Below are 15827 nucleotides of genomic sequence, written 5' to 3' on the forward strand. Positions count from 1 at the left end.
TGTACCTTCGATCGAAATTGTCGAGAAGTAACTCACCGCGTATTCGTCGCAATAAACGGAGAACCATTTGATATTGTTCAAGGTCTTGCCTTCCGGTAAGGTTAAGGTGATTCCCTTTTTCCGGTATTTTCTGAGTACGTCAGTTCTACAAGCAGATCAAATCGAATCTATTACTCTCCCTTTGCAGTCGTTTTGTTCATTCGGATGACTTATCAATTATTTGAGCTCGTTAATTATTCGAATGATTCGTTTAAACTCACGTTCCACGCTCGTCACGAACTCGAAAACCATTCGCATTTGGATTCTTGGAGCTGCCGGCGTAGAAATAAGCGGCTGGAACAAAACACAATTTTAGTCGTTTTTTTCCAAAGATCGTTTTTCTTCAAACCCACTCAAAAGTTCACTCTCGTCCCTATTCCTGTCAAATGTGTATACAAAAAAGTCGCTTATTCCTCTTGCTTAGATCCAAATACAGCGGTAGATGGCTCGAAATGAAAAGTGTTTAAGGAGCGTGTCGTAATGATTTTACGTGTTCGATCGACAGGCAACGAAACACTTTGATTCTAAGACTGGACGATGGCGACGAATTTAATAGCACTGGCCAATCATTTTTCGCTATATATACAGACAAACCGCAAGTTACAATGCCCATAAAGGTTTGGAATAACGAACAGATTGTTGCACGATTCGTCGCGGAGCGGTTGACGCACGTTTTGGGAAAGTCTGAGAAAAGAAATTGCCCGGACGACCGCGGAGTTGTGTACATCGGGGTCGCGGGAAAGTATTCCCGTGGATATAGGTGCCGGTGCACTTTGCGATGTATTGCATCGCGGTGGTCAGCTCGCGCGAGTGTGCCGGAGTATATTTATGCTTTTGTATCGTACTGCAACATCTCTCGACGCTCTTTTTAATTCAGACGAGGAAAGGGAAACGCGAGAGAATCGCAAATGTCCCAGCAGTAATGAAAGTGTCTGTAGTTTCGAATTCATTATTTTTAACGAGAGTCGATCGTGTGCGTTTGATTAATGACACTCGAGCACCTTTATCTTCGATCATCTGTGTTCGACACTTCGTCTTTCCGGATTGATATTACTCTCCAATGATCGAGCGTATTATTGGATATTGTTTTTGAATTTTTATTAATTCTTTAAAAATTCGTTTCTGGCAATAATTTCCATCCGAATGAAAACTCCTCGATCCGGATTCTTATGTTAGCGCAAAGGGCAGAATGATCTCCGTTGTTCTAGTGATTGCTAACATTGTTGTTCGATAAAAAACTAATAAAATCTGGATTGCTTTAGCAATACACTGGAAGAACGTTTGCTTTATATTGTAAAATGTAAAATCGATTTTGATCTAGAGTCGAAACAGCGACACTGAGACAAGTAAACTTATGTAAATTTTTCAAAATTCGATTCTTTAATAATAATTAATTAATTACAGTAATTCAGAGAACATTGTAAATTGACGTATTTTTTTTTTTTTTTTCAATATCCAACAATCGTTCTGTCGAACAAAACAGTTTTGCTATATTTGACATCGAATGAAAACAGCAGAAAACTGATACCAGGATGGTGAAGTTTGTTATCAAATGTGAGTGGAGTCTTGTTTCGAATGACTCATGAAAATAATCAGGTTTTTAAGATATCTTCCCATCCTTGAACGACTTTTTACAAATTTTTCATGCTTTTCCGGTTTGTCGTCTCCCGCGAAGTTGAATAATCACACGAGGATTTAAAATCCCGCGATTTTTGCACGGTGCTCTCACGGTATGACGATTCGAGTGTTGCACGTCGCTAGGAAGTAAAAACTCACTCGGACCCTCGCCGTCGTACGTGAAGTCTTTGACGTACAATGTTCTTCCGTCAACCGCGTAGACCTCGCCAGAAACGCCATGATGCAATTCGCTCAATTTGCCAATGAGTTTGCCGTAATAAGCGGCGCTGCATGCCTCTGCAATCAAAATCATCGGGGCTTTATTATTCCAGTGCTGGTACCAAAGGGCGACCAAGTGTTAAGCGCAATTATAGATTAAACACGAATCGTATGTTCTGTACGCTGTAACGAGAATTTCCTCTGTCCAAATGCGATCAATCGATCCCTCCATTCGATCAGTGCGATTCGAACGATCGTCGATATATTTATAAAGTGCTGGCTACTTTACGTATGAATAAAAAAATCGAATATCAAAATTCTCATTAACTTCCGTACAATAATCACTTCCCAGGCACTTGCTCGAAGCTTTATTCCAAGATAAATTTCATCATTATACGAAACCCCGGAAACGCCTTGGATCGAGAAATCCACAAACACTCCGATTGTGAAGCTTCGCGAGCGTCAGAGTCAAAGAAATATATTCAATTAACTTGACGCGATACTCTCGCACGTATCTATTGGATCGTTCGGTCAGGCTCATTAAACATTAGCATTTCATTGATAGTATGAATGTGCGAATACGTAAAGTCGCCTCTCGTGGATCGGTATACGTAAATAGATGAAACGTGGAGGTCGAAGGAGCCAGAAGATCGATAAGTTTTCGAAGTAACGTAAAAGTGACGTGTGTAATGTTTGTATACGGGAAGATTGACTCTTATAACGAGATCGTTTCGAGTCTCTTGAATGCAGAATAAAAGACGACGCGAAGGAGGAAAAAAGGCATTCACTCGTGTCCTCGAAAGTCTGCGGTGACGAATGGTCAATGGAAATTGAGCATCGGAAGATTGGCACTGCGCGCGTCGATCGTGCTCGGGCAGTGGTCATCGCGGTGCTTCGTTACACTGTTACGTACGTATGAAATATATGTTGAGCTTTGTATATCCACACAGGTAGTTACAGAAGAAGCTTAAGTCAGAGAATGCATAGACGCGATTACGAGCATCTCGGGAACGAGGGATCCGAAGGATTTCTCTCGTCTAGTTAGAATATATCGATGCAACGCGATAATCGCTTCGTATACCGGAGCGTCCGTACACACGTGATCGTATTTACCCTGAGATCGGACGCCGTGTAAGGGATCAGCGGGAGGACGAGGATGAAGGGGATACGAGTGACGGTGAAGGCGCACGAGATGAGCGTTTACAACGGAAAAATTGCCTGACCGTTCTAACGGTAGAAATTTTCTGCATTTTCACGATGTACATCAATCCCTCTGAGCGCGTAAACGTATGGGAAACCTTTCCTTCGTCGATCCTCGTTTTCTACATTGATTTTTCTCTCCTCCCTCCTTGGATTTGGGTCATTAAGGCAGTAATGCGGAAATTCGCGTCGGAAAAATGTTTTTTCTTTAAATATTCCACAGTAACTATTTTGGAGGTCGGATGCTGCTGTGTGGGTGGAGAAAAAACTAAAAAATATTGCAGCTAAATTGAGGAGGGACAATGAATAAATTTTTGGGGAAGAAAAACTTGAATATTTCATTGATAAATATATCATTGAGAATCTGATGCTGCGTTGATGAGACTACAATTAATGCAGAAAGACTTTCGATCAGTTTCGCCAAAGTTGAGCCGGCAAAAAGTTGCAGAATTTCTGTCTCCCCGTTCCTCTACTCCGGACAGAAACCTTTCTAGATTTAAATTGCTTCCGAAGCATGTGCGATCATTTGTCGCGAGACAGGCGAAACCCGGTGGAGATTTGTCTCGACCGAAATACGAGTGGTTTTCAAAGTTTCAACGTCAGCCGAGTGGTTTGTCGATCCTCGAAGATTATTTCTAATGGCAATCACGGGGATGAGTTGCTATGGAATTCGAGTTGGCTCCATAGTTTTTAGCTAAAAACTTTCGGACCGATGGCAGAATAACGACCGTTCGCTTTACCGTTCTACTCAAAAACAACCCTGCTCGCCTAACAGCTCTACTCTCAAATTTGAAAATCAATAAGTTTCCTCTTTCGTCATTAATCTTCTGTCTTATCCGTCTAGAAATGTTAACCCTCTCGGACCGTATGTTGCTTCTAATCAACACGCGCTTCCAGGCCCAATAAAACTGCATCGGTCAGTAAGGTCGGGGTTCTAACTGCCTATTTCCATGAAGCAAGGTTAGATTGCACTTTAGATACTCCTAAACCAAGAGATAAACTGCTTTAACTCATCGAAATATCAATACGAAGTCGGCGTTTCATGTTGAGTTGGCGTTGTGTGAAAAGGTGCTTTAGTTATCGCAAAAGAAAAGTGGGTATAAAATTTTTTTTCGTACTCCAATCGTTATTTCCTTTCAAAGGGAAGCTAATATGATTTATTTAAGGTATTCGGTGCTAGATTAATTCGTAAATTTTCGAATTCATATTTCCCAACAAAAAAACCGAAATGTCACAGTGGATTCGGAAACTAGAAAGTATTTTGAGATAAAATTATGAAGGGAATCATTTTCCGTCAACGCGAAATAGGTCTCGGTCTGAGAGGGTTAAAGAGTAGAGACGCGATTGATACATAAAATAAAAATCTTCGGAGTGGAAATGTTATCGAGTAGATTTGTAAGAGTCGAGTTGTGTTGCAGCAAGTCAACAATTCTACTCTCAGTAACGTATCCAACAACAGTTCTCCTCTAAATACATGCTCAAAGAGCGGAGTTTTTATCGCGTAGAGCTGTGATGACATAGCTGCTATAGTTAACTCTCGAGAACAACTCCGCTCCTTAACAACTGCGGATCTGAGTAGAGAGAACCTCCGCCCTCTTTAACATATCTACTCCGGTGTGATATTTAATCCCCGATATCTCTACTCGTATGATGATTATAAGGATCATGGATTATACATGAAAAATTTCAAAATGATCAGAATTTTATAAAATTTGGTCAACATATTCTTTAGTGCCAAATTTGACAATACAAATTTTTAAAGATTTTTCTTCCGTAGAGTTATCGAGTAATTGATCACCGAAATTCACGTGTATAAGCATAGCATACTCGATAACTAAGCAGAAGAAAATTTTGAAAAAGATTGTGTTTTCGCACTTGACGTTAAAGAACATTATCACCAAATTTGATGAATTTATAATTATTTAGACTTTCGTATCATAGATCGTTAAGAGCAGAGTTCTTTTTGAATAGTCATGAAGAGGACGGTTGTTATTCTGCCGGGCCGATAACCAAGAGACATTCGACATTGGAAAGTCGTCTGGAATATGATCGGCCGAATGCAATGGAGAATTTCGTGTTCGTCCAGCACGGGGAGAGAAAAAAACGTAGTTTATAATAATATAAAAAATGAGGTGACAAGCGATTGCACATCGTTAATTAGCGCGCTCCGTAGCGCTCGTTTGAGCACGTTCTTCGTATATATATACGTATAATTTTATTTATAATGCGAGGCAATTGGATGCTCTCGTGGCATGTAGAGCAAAGCCAGGCATCACGATACTCCGCGGAATGTTGGATAGCGATTCCTCGTTAAATCGCAGCCCAAGGAGTGGAGGGAACACAGCCATTCCGGAGGACCCACCGTTTCGAACTCTCTCCTCTCAAACAGCAGAGCACAGAAGCGATCGTCTTGAGCTCGAGCAGTCTCTAAACTTCTAGCGAGCGAATATATCTGTATACTATCTCTCGAAGCATTCTCCAGCGATTTATAAAGATATATACTGTCTTTCAGTAGATATAGAAAGGACCGAGATTTCATCCTCTCAATGTTAACATCGTACGTACACCGTTACTCGTGTTCCTTTCCATGGAATCGATTGTAAACGTCAAACCACTCGCCCGTCCGCCCGCCTTACCGAACGCGTACCAGGACCGAGAGTTTCGCCTCCGTCCACCGCGGGATTACTCTACTTACCTATTACAGCGCGGCTAAGATCGCGCGTAACAGGCCGCTCGTGTAATCGGCTTAACGAGACGCCCGAGCGCGAAGGAGACAAGAATTTAAGTTACTGTACACGCATGCGATGAGCCGGTCGAGCTTGTCAGGCCTGCGATCCTATACGCCTCGAGATTCTTATTTACTTCATCCTCGTTCTCCAATCCAAACCGATCTTTTCGAACGTATTTTTACACACGCTTCCTTTCCTCCGACCAATCACTGTCCGTATACTCGATCATTCGTAGAGAGAGCTCGCAGAGAATTTTCCGAACTCGAATCCCGTCGAATTGGAAGGATAATTATAATCGAGTCCGATGTGCAGCGAATAATAGCCCGTTCGCGGCTACGAGGACTGCATCCCCGACGCAGATTCGATTACTCGGTGTCGTGTGACCTATATTTCTAAGGCTCCATCGTCGTCATAGTTAATCTATAATTATCCGGTATAAAATTCCGGTTTACTCGTTTGTTTCTCGCTTCTTTTGCGGAATATATGTATACAGCATCAGTTTCCAACTGGTTTGTCTCCCGCCCATTCGTGATCGGATTAACGGAACGGAAGCGCGAATATGCGGCGTAAAAATCATACGAAATTTCTCGAATTTTAAAGCCGACGGCGGATTCACCGTTTCTCGGGATCAATATGTATGCGGGGGAATCGTGGGAGACAAAAGACGAGAGCCTTATTCTTGTTAGCAGAGTGATCGATACGAGTGGTGTATTTATGGATCTCTCTGTTTATGCCGCGGTCACATTCGTACTCAAGAATTCGAATGGGGACGATGAATTCGTTAACTATGTTGACAAAAGTGTCAGGAGGATTGTTACGTGGGTTTATACCCTTTATATACAACGTTAGATACGCATATAAAAGAAAAGCTTACCAGTTACGTACATTGCATACAAATATCCAGCTTAACGAATCTACGAGTCGCTCAAACTGACGGAAATCGCAAAACATAATGAGTCGAGTAGATTCGTAGTTCGTTATCTTTCGCCAAGCATGTTTTTTCAATGCTTCTCCTTAATGTCATCCCTTTCTCAGGGTAATGAGGTTCGGCATTAAGTTTCATCGAACTGTGGTACGAAATGGAGAGAAGAGAGAGCCTTCCAAAGGCGCTGCCAACGAAGGATTTGAGGAAAATGTTATAGCAAAAAGTTGGCAGATATTTTTGTTTTCTCATTTAAAATGAGAGATTTTGGATGAGGTTTTATTAGTAGGTTCTCTCCAAAGGATATCACTCCATGGTATCATTGAGGATGAGACTTCGGAGGAATCACGGAACTCGATATATTCGACGAAATTATCGACACGTGTACACGGTTCGTCTCGAAAATATTTCTCTCAAAAAATTGTGGGAAATGGAAAGAATTCGGAGTAAATGGAAATTTACAGACGTAGAAGATGCACAGAAAGGTGGACTTATTTTTTGGTGCTCGTTATGTTTCGGGCTATCCTCAGTTCGCGAGCAACGAGAATATTTACAATTCGACTTGTTTGACCGGCTTCGAAGAGATGAAATGGTGGGAGATCGCGAGTTTCTACGCCTCCAGGAGAGGAAATGTCGTAATATCGATTTTTTTGAGAGACTCTCATTATAATAATTATCTCCGAGGAAACCGGTCGTACATCTCGCGGAAGAGTTCTTTCTCGAGACGTAACAATATCTCTACATAATAAAAATATAGATATTCGCACATCGAACGTAGATGAGCACCAAAACGGAAAGAATAATAAGGGACGCAGGCTGCCCGACTTCCGGGTTGAAACTTCCGTTTGTTCCTGCTCCTTTTTCTTTCTCTTCGGCTCTCCTTGTGTATATTAATCAGCCACAATTTTTCATGAAATCCCGAGATAAATTTGTCCTTCCTCCGCACCGCTGATCTTTCAGTCATTCACTAAAAATCACTGTTTTTTTTGCTGGATCGATTTACCGTGTTACAAAGCTTCGTATTACTCTGGCTCGTGATTAACAAGGAAGCCAATCTCCGTTCGGTTCCTCCTGTGCACTCGAATTTCGTTGAAAGTTTGCGCGCCGCACAAGCCCCTTTTCCCCTTTCAACGCGGATGGCTGTCTTCACTCTGGGAACGTTTCCGCTATCATAAGCGTAACTTTCCGTTGCACGCATCATGAGCAAAATGCTGCACTTTTAAAATGACACGTTTACGGAATTCCACGATCATTCACCGTCTCTGTGACGAGTAACTTGTCAAAAATTCGACGTCACGCTCTCACAGAGGTGCCGAGTCATACGGCCATTCCCCGTCGCTCGGAGCGAGCAGCTCGCTAAAAATTCGATCGCGTGCTAAACCAGCGGAACCGTAATTTCCGATAGGAAACTCCCAGCACCGCCTGAACAGAGGCTCCTTAGTAGCAAAAATATTCAACGAGTTCCTGTAAAGACGAAAAAATGGTCCACAGATCTGTTCGACTCGGACTCCAACGTCCGTCCCATAAAAAAGTACTTTCATCGCTTCCATCGAGCGCATTAGAGGCAAACGGTAGAATTATACCCGTGGCCTCGTAATAACTGATGCTATCTGTTTATTTCTCGCTGTCAGACATCACATTCCGCTCGGCCATGTCATTCTTAGGTCGCAGAAAAGCGCACGTGCGTGCCGAGTCGCGTGTCGTTGCGCTCACGTGTGTTTTCCTACCGCGTAAGTTTCTTTTTCTCCGTTGCATCAAGCGACTGTCGCACGAGCATCGCGAACGTTTTCATTCCATTTTCCATTAACGCTGTTTATTCAGCTATTTTTTTCTGAGTCAGACGAAAGTAGATTGCACGGAATCAAGGAATTTTCATCGACTCTTACGATCGAGACTGAGAAAATGTTCACTCTCAAATCCGGTTGACAACGCATTAACGAACCGTTCGAACGAGCGAACGAACCTTGAACGCATCGTCCGTGATAAAAGTTCGGCTCGCGTTTCCCGATCGAATTCAGTTGGCTGCAACGATACGTGAGTTTTACTCGCAAAGTATATATTTGGGTAAGAGGAAGTTTAGTTTTACGAAACGGTGAAATGCAAATGATCACGTAACGTTTCCGGCTCTCTCGTCGCGTCCTTGTCGTCGTCAGCGTTTAACCGAGTAACACGTATACGCAGATGTTGTGTACGCATATCTACGTGCATAACGCTACGCTTTGGAGAGCTCGAAGTGGAGGAAGAGAAGGGATATATTTCGCTGCCTGTTATGCCGGCTCTGCTGACTCTCCAACGCCCCCCGCCGCACGAACTTTCATATTTCCCGTTTCTCTCGAATTTGCGAATTTTTCATTCTTTTACTACATTTTTCACCGAACGCTGTCTCGTTGCGATTTTTTCCCCAAAGATTTGTGTACCGTCTTGCCACCGGTCCAATAACAATTCTGTCCGTGTGGAAAACAGATTGATCCAATTATCGAGGTTTTTGCGATCTTCCGCTCACGTTCGCGCGCAAACGCTATCGTGCGGCGTTCCTTGCTGCGTATTTTGATCGGAGTTATTGTTGAAAAAATATAAGAAACGAGGGAAATAATATTATCCAATCGATACAAAAGCCGCACTCGAAGGGACTTTTATAGCAAAAATTACTATGTTTTTATAGTAACGTCGGACCACATCGATATTATAATAATAATAATCGCTACGGAGTGTGTCAAGCAATGCAAAAGTTTGGGGAACCATTAGCACAGAGTTCACAGTAAATAACGCGCTGTACCATATAAAAAATGAACACCGAGCGAATTTTGATAAAAAACATAGTAAATAATGAAAAGATTGATGAAAATTTAGGAGATAACACAGCAGTCGTTTATCTGTGCTATACAAAAAATTGCATAGTTTCGTATTTTCCGCACTGAATTTTCCTCAATAACGTAGCAAAATTCATGCGCCCACCAATTACACGAGGCGTTGCTAGTATAAACATGAAAATTAACCAGTGGCACATAGTAAAATTTCAGGCAATTTGTCCGCAGTCGAATTCACCAATTTTTAACATTTCGCCAAAGACACGAGTGACATTCGGATATCGATACATCGTTCGATGTAAGAATATCGCAGACCTAAATGTTGCCTATGTCGTACATAGTTAAATTTGAGAGAACTGCTTTCGGCATCAAAATTACTGTGCACTTTGGTGAAATGTAATATAATGTCGTTACAGAACAGCGCTGCTACAAAACATAGCAAATTTTTCTAGCAAATTCATCCGAAATATTCGCATAAAAGTTTCTCCGTGCAGATATTCGCTGCCATTCGATGTTTATGCATCGAAGATCGTTACGAAAGTCAAATAGTATATGAAGGAGCTCACGGCCCGGCGAACGATTTGTAGCCGAAAAACAAAAAGCAACGAAATACTCGAGTCAGTGTGAATCGACGAAATAGATCTGTCAAAGTATTCCCCAGAATCACAAAAGCTTAAGGTCTTATGAATTATGACAGTGCCGAGAGCAGTATTCAGACGAGGCTTCACAGCGATATTCCTCCGCGTGAGTTTGCAAATATAACAACAATCCTCAATGGGATTTCAAATCCGATAAATTGCGCGGCGCACTCTCCATTATACGTGCCTTACAAGCGAATCGTCCTGTATACATATATATGGAGAGATACAATGAAGTGTTCGCGTATACAAGATCCCGGCGGAAAGAGAGATTCGTCGAGGGAGATCCGAAATCGTAAGCGACACGATGTCGATGACCTCATGACATTTTCATACATTTATTATACACAGATGTATGTATGCATATCGAGCAGTCGCAGTGAGCAGCCGTGGAGGAGAAAGCAAAGAGGCGATGGCGGCTCTCGTGTAATTGGACTCGTGTCGCAATGCTGTTCCGACGATGGCCGGGCACGAAGTTGGGGCGGTCTTCTTGAGCGTACATTTGGGTGATGCAAAAGAAATCGATTTTTTCCCGGAGCTCGGACGGAAATCGTTGGTACATAAAAAAAAACGTAATTTTCTCGAAATTACAGATTTTTTCAAAGTTTTTTAGATAGTGCTCAAGCCACTTGGATGTTTTCCTGTTTTTTCTCAAAAATCGGGAAGCAAAAGATTTTTTTTGCTCTCATAGCAGGAATCGTTAGTGCTCCATGGAGAATCGTGAATCTTATAAAATTTTGTCACTCTCGAAAAAATTTAAAGGCTCCATAATTTATTTCTTTTTTTTTTCTGTATTTTTAGCTATAAAATATTCGCACGAAAATTGAGGAACAGTGCGGCGTACGTGCAACGACCGTTTCACGCTCGACGTTAATTCTACCGTTTTTTTTTGTTTATTCAAACATTTTTTTTTTTTAATAAAACCTAAAAAATTTACATTTATCTCCGGCAAGATTTTGTGAATGCACTTTATCACCGAGACGTTTACCTTAAATTACGTTTCTGTCATAACACTTCGAAGATTTGTTATTGAGATGAAACAGCGTTATCAGAATTATGAATTTCGTTGGGCACGCATGTACGATACGCTGCTGGTATTTTTACTCTTAGAAATTCTACACAGTACACTAGGCCAAGTGGAAATTTGAGAGAGCAGCATTTGGTTAGGAGGTGAAGTGAGCCTCTCGAATATTGTTTTAAATAATTCAATACAACGTCAAGTCTCTTCATTAAGGTATTGTGGAAGCGAAGAATCAAGCGCGCGTCTCATTAAAATTTCAATCGTTCTTATATTTTTCACCAGCTGAGATTCGTATCTCGACTTCTTCAAAGCGTCCAATTAAACTGACAAGAATATCTGTGTCTGCGGTTTTCATGTTATTTTGGCCGAGCCCTCAAAGCGCATAAAATTTCAAATTCAAAGCTTGATTTCTTTCGAAAATCTCTTGCGCCTCAGTGATGTTAATAATTGACAACATGATTGAATATTGAAATGAAGAAAAGTTGAAAAATATTGTGACTTGATGAATGGAGCGTTCAATTTTTGTAACTTCCAAGTACGATTCACGAACATATTTGACTTTTCGAGGCTGCGTCACCGACTACTTATGACCTTTAAAATACCAACAAAAAATATTTTATCATATTAATGAAAAAAAAAAAAAAAACGAGAGCTGCAGACTTTATTTTCAGTTCGAACAAAAAATAACCAATGAAACCCAGCTTCATTAATCATTATCCAGAATGACAAACGATGACATCTCCTTATTCTTTCGGTCCAACGTTTGCATTGTGTAGACGTCACCTACATCGGTATATTAATGGTTCCAGACTGTACGCAATTAGGAAAGTAATGATGGAGCATTATACGAATAGCAATGTGACTCTCATTCTTTTCTCATACTTTCCTAGTTCTCGAGCTTCGTCAGCACACGTGGTCACAAACAATTTGAGTGTATTTGACACTCGAGCGTGAATTTATTTCTAATCGAACATAAACTTATGGATCGACTTTTGGAATAATCTCAGATTTTCGAAATTCGAGAAATTCGAGAAAAACAAACTTTTGAGAATACTCTTTTCTGAGATCCGGATCAATAGTAAAGTTCCTTCAAGAGTTATCGAGTTTCAAAAAAGTATAGGTACAACGGAATCCATTGCAGTTGAAATTTTACAAGTTAAATTCTGCCAGCACGAATAATCCTGAAAGAACAATGTTTGGGTATCATTTGGACATTTAATTCATTTAGCTTTATGAGAAACTTTGATGCTCCATAATGGGGATAAGATTGTACCGGCTGGTTCGCGGTTTTCTGAAGTATTAATACGAAATGACGAGGTTTTAAAATTTCACCGCAAACAAAACAGAAATAAAGATATCGTGAATTATATATATATCGCGATGAGCGACAAAAAATGTACGAGCTATGTATTAAGCGGACGAGGGAAAGTAGTCGTGAAACCGTCGCATCTATCACTCATTCAGCATCAACACCCGACGACTGACAGCCGGATAAACGGGATTTATCCGTTTCACTGCGGATGCCCGCAAAAAAATTGAATTTTTCTCAAACATCATCTGCGTACTTATTTTCCTTTTTTTCCCCACCCTACCCATGGAATTATAACGCGCGAGCAAGATTGAACACGGAATTAAAAGAGATTACGCGTAGCGGGTGCTCAGTCCGGTTGCTGCGCGCACGAAAGTGTGCAGGGAAACTCGCGTTTGCTTATAAGAAGCTGCTACTTCATCGAGAGATTCTAATATGATTCGCATCTCGAGTTCCGCGCTCACTCGTAACAAACAGAGCGTTGAAAGCGATACACGAATGAAAATTGCAAAGAAGCATCGAGTTTGGAGCGTTTTAACCAGCATTGCCTGAATTCTCGACTACGTTTTCGTCTCATTCGTGTTCTTTCTCATTATTAACAACCCGAGCACTCTTTTCCATTCATTTATTAACTTCGAGACCTTGCCATTATCAAGTAGAATATTTGATGCTTTTTTGAAAATTCTCTTTTAATATAATATCGTTTAAAGTAGAAACTTGTATTGATATGGAAAGAAAACAAGAAAAAATGACAATATTTCGATCACCGACGAAATATTGTTCAAATAATTGCTTTATTTAGGTTGCCCGATATTCGTTTCAGCAAAATTTTGTCATAAAAGCGTATTGTTGACTGTAAAAAAGCCACCGACTTATTGGACGATGCCACGCCATTCGCTGCTTCTATTGCATTTTTTTTTTTCGACAAGTCGAACAACCTTAACGCCGAGCTGCTTTTTTAGGACATTGTAACAGCGTCACACAGATTGGTTCAGGGCAGTTAAAACGTGAACTGAAAGAAAACATGAGAGCAACTTGTTAAATCTGTTGATTCGAATTTCATTTGAAATTAAAAATGTAATAAAATTTCCATGAGGAAGCACATTAAACACAAAAATTTATAATATTCTCGGTGATAATTATGTATCGTCTGCATGAGCGATACATTTTCCCACGTTATTTTAAACGCTCCAGTAATTTCAATAATATAAGCGAAGCTGGTTTTTCAGCACTGCTGGACTGGCTAGATTTTCCTATGCATACAAGAATTTCATTTTCAGAGATTATTTTACGCTCAAGCGACTCATAAGTATATCCAGCTCGGACCTTAATTTTTTCGCATACGATAAAAACTCTAGGCGCAAAGTAACAATGCCTTCTGTATATTGCGTTCTTAATCGCTGTTGCGATAATTACGATTCAACTATTGACAAGTAAACATTGTGTTACAACTGCTCGTAAATTTTAATGCATCTCCGTCTTTAATTTGGTCTGCCCATAAAAGAGAAAATGAAAATGTTAGGCACTCGCCTCGAAGCTCGCTTTTTAGTGTCCGAGAATTTAATTATTTTGTGGAATTTATTGAATGGAACGAAAGAGGAATGAATGGGAGATCACTGGATTTTTTGATATTGAACAAATCCACGAATTCTCGTTCAAAATCGTAACCTGCTAAATGGTTAAAAGTAATTAAACTTCAGAGGCAGGTTTGCAGGGATGTAGACAAAAGTATTTTCAACTACTTTACCAAACTGTCGAAACAATAATTGACAAAGCTCTTACGCGACGAATTCAAATTAATGGAATTACCGCAGTGCTTGCTTCACGTCATACATTTGAAAAAAAGGCGAACGAATTTTCCGTGGGTCTCCGTCTATAAAATGGAATGAAAGTGTATGAAAGAAAAAAGGGAAAAAGACCTCAATATTTTACGAAATTGCTACACGAGCTAAAACCCATCTCATATTTATGCGCCGTTTATTTTTCGAAGAAAAAACAACGCTGCTGAATACCGCTCGTCTGGAAAAATATATCGCATCATCGTTTTGCTGTCTAGACAAAGTACGCATGCCCTTGATATCAACGTGGCGGGAGGTATTTGCAAAGAAAGCACAATAGAATCATCCGCATAAATAGGCTGTCGATTTTTTCCTGAGAATAAACTTTGTCACGAGTGCTGGGTAAAAAATAAATGCCGACGAACCTCTCAACGGAGGATCGCCAGGATTTCGTACGTCTAAATCTCTCGTTACAGTTTTCAGTGTTTTATCGTCCGGCAAAATAGCCCGCAATAACCGATCGGAGCCTCGTCCGAAAACGCCTTTGGAGAGTCGAAAAAAATAGCGCACTTCGTGCCTCGTATTCCCAACGCGACGAAAATTCATGTCACACATAAACACCTTTCGTCTCATGATTGCTCCGACGTTCGGAGACACTTGGATTTTTCGAATAACGTGGCACGATATTAGAACCGCGTGTCTACAAAGTGTCGCGTGTCTGACAACACCAGTCAGTTACCACTGCGATAATCCGCACAGAATCCCGCTTCACGATTTACACCGCACACTATACAGTAATACAAATAGACAAATGACCGAATATACGCGTACATTGATACGTGAAACTCTTGTCAGAACACAAACCAACGGACAGAGAGATGAATATGTGCAAGGACTTTTCATTCCTTCATTTTTACTGTTTGGACAGTAAGCTGAATCGTAAATTTTCACCGAGATCGAAACGATGGCACAAGCCAGTTTCGTCAAGTTTTTTCTTCAATTTGACTGACTAATAGAAAAGACTCAATCCCTGAATGCCTGACGAAAAAAGTCAAGTTCACGTCGGTCATCCACTTTGAAAAAACTTGTGTAAACATAGTTGATATCTGAGTACAGGAAAACTTACGTGAGGCCAACAAGATAAACACTGCAGTAGTGACTAGACGTGAAGTAGATGATACGAAGCACCGCGGTAAGGGTGCTGATAGAGATGATCGCGTCATGGCGTCTTCGTGGTTACTGTCGTCGAAAGTGTCCGAGAACGATCCAGCTAGCTTTTGTGCCTCTCAGCCAGCAAATATCCCACTACTGGAATGTATCAGGAAAGGAAGGTAAGGCAAGGCAAGGCAAAAGTCCGGGCGGAGAGTTGCGGCCTCAAAGAGGTAAATACACGAGTAACAGAATCAGAGGGAACCGCACAGAGTTGTTTTCTTACCATTTGCCTTGCTTCATCTCGACTCTTTAGCTGTGTGCATGTTTACGTGTGTCTGTGCCCGGTCTCTCTCGTTCGCGTGGCAGCAGTCTTTTTTCTTTTTTCTCACATCGCAA

The 15827-nt window shown here is 40.9% G+C and overlaps 1 protein-coding gene across 2 annotated transcripts in view; it reads right to left on the minus strand.

Annotated features, from left to right (window-relative positions):
- The window catches only part of Skeletor (DM13 and DOMON_DOH domain-containing protein skeletor), a 29635-nt gene extending 14080 nt beyond the window's left edge, over positions 1-15555 (minus strand). For both annotated transcript variants that reach the window (XM_043413026.1, XM_043413027.1), the window contains exons 1-4: positions 15406-15555; positions 1816-1953; positions 261-333; positions 37-145 (exon numbers count right to left, since the gene is read on the minus strand). In XM_043413026.1, the coding sequence (XP_043268961.1) occupies positions 37-145; positions 261-333; positions 1816-1953; positions 15406-15502 (417 nt within the window). In that variant the 5' untranslated portion in view covers positions 15503-15555. The remainder of the gene's footprint in view (positions 1-36; positions 146-260; positions 334-1815; positions 1954-15405) is intronic.
- Between the last annotated feature and the right edge of the window lie 272 nt (positions 15556-15827).

The sequence above is a fragment of the Venturia canescens genome, chromosome 2, assembly GCF_019457755.1.
Source record: "Venturia canescens isolate UGA chromosome 2, ASM1945775v1, whole genome shotgun sequence".
In the NCBI taxonomy this organism is placed as follows: Eukaryota; Metazoa; Arthropoda; class Insecta; order Hymenoptera; family Ichneumonidae; genus Venturia; species Venturia canescens.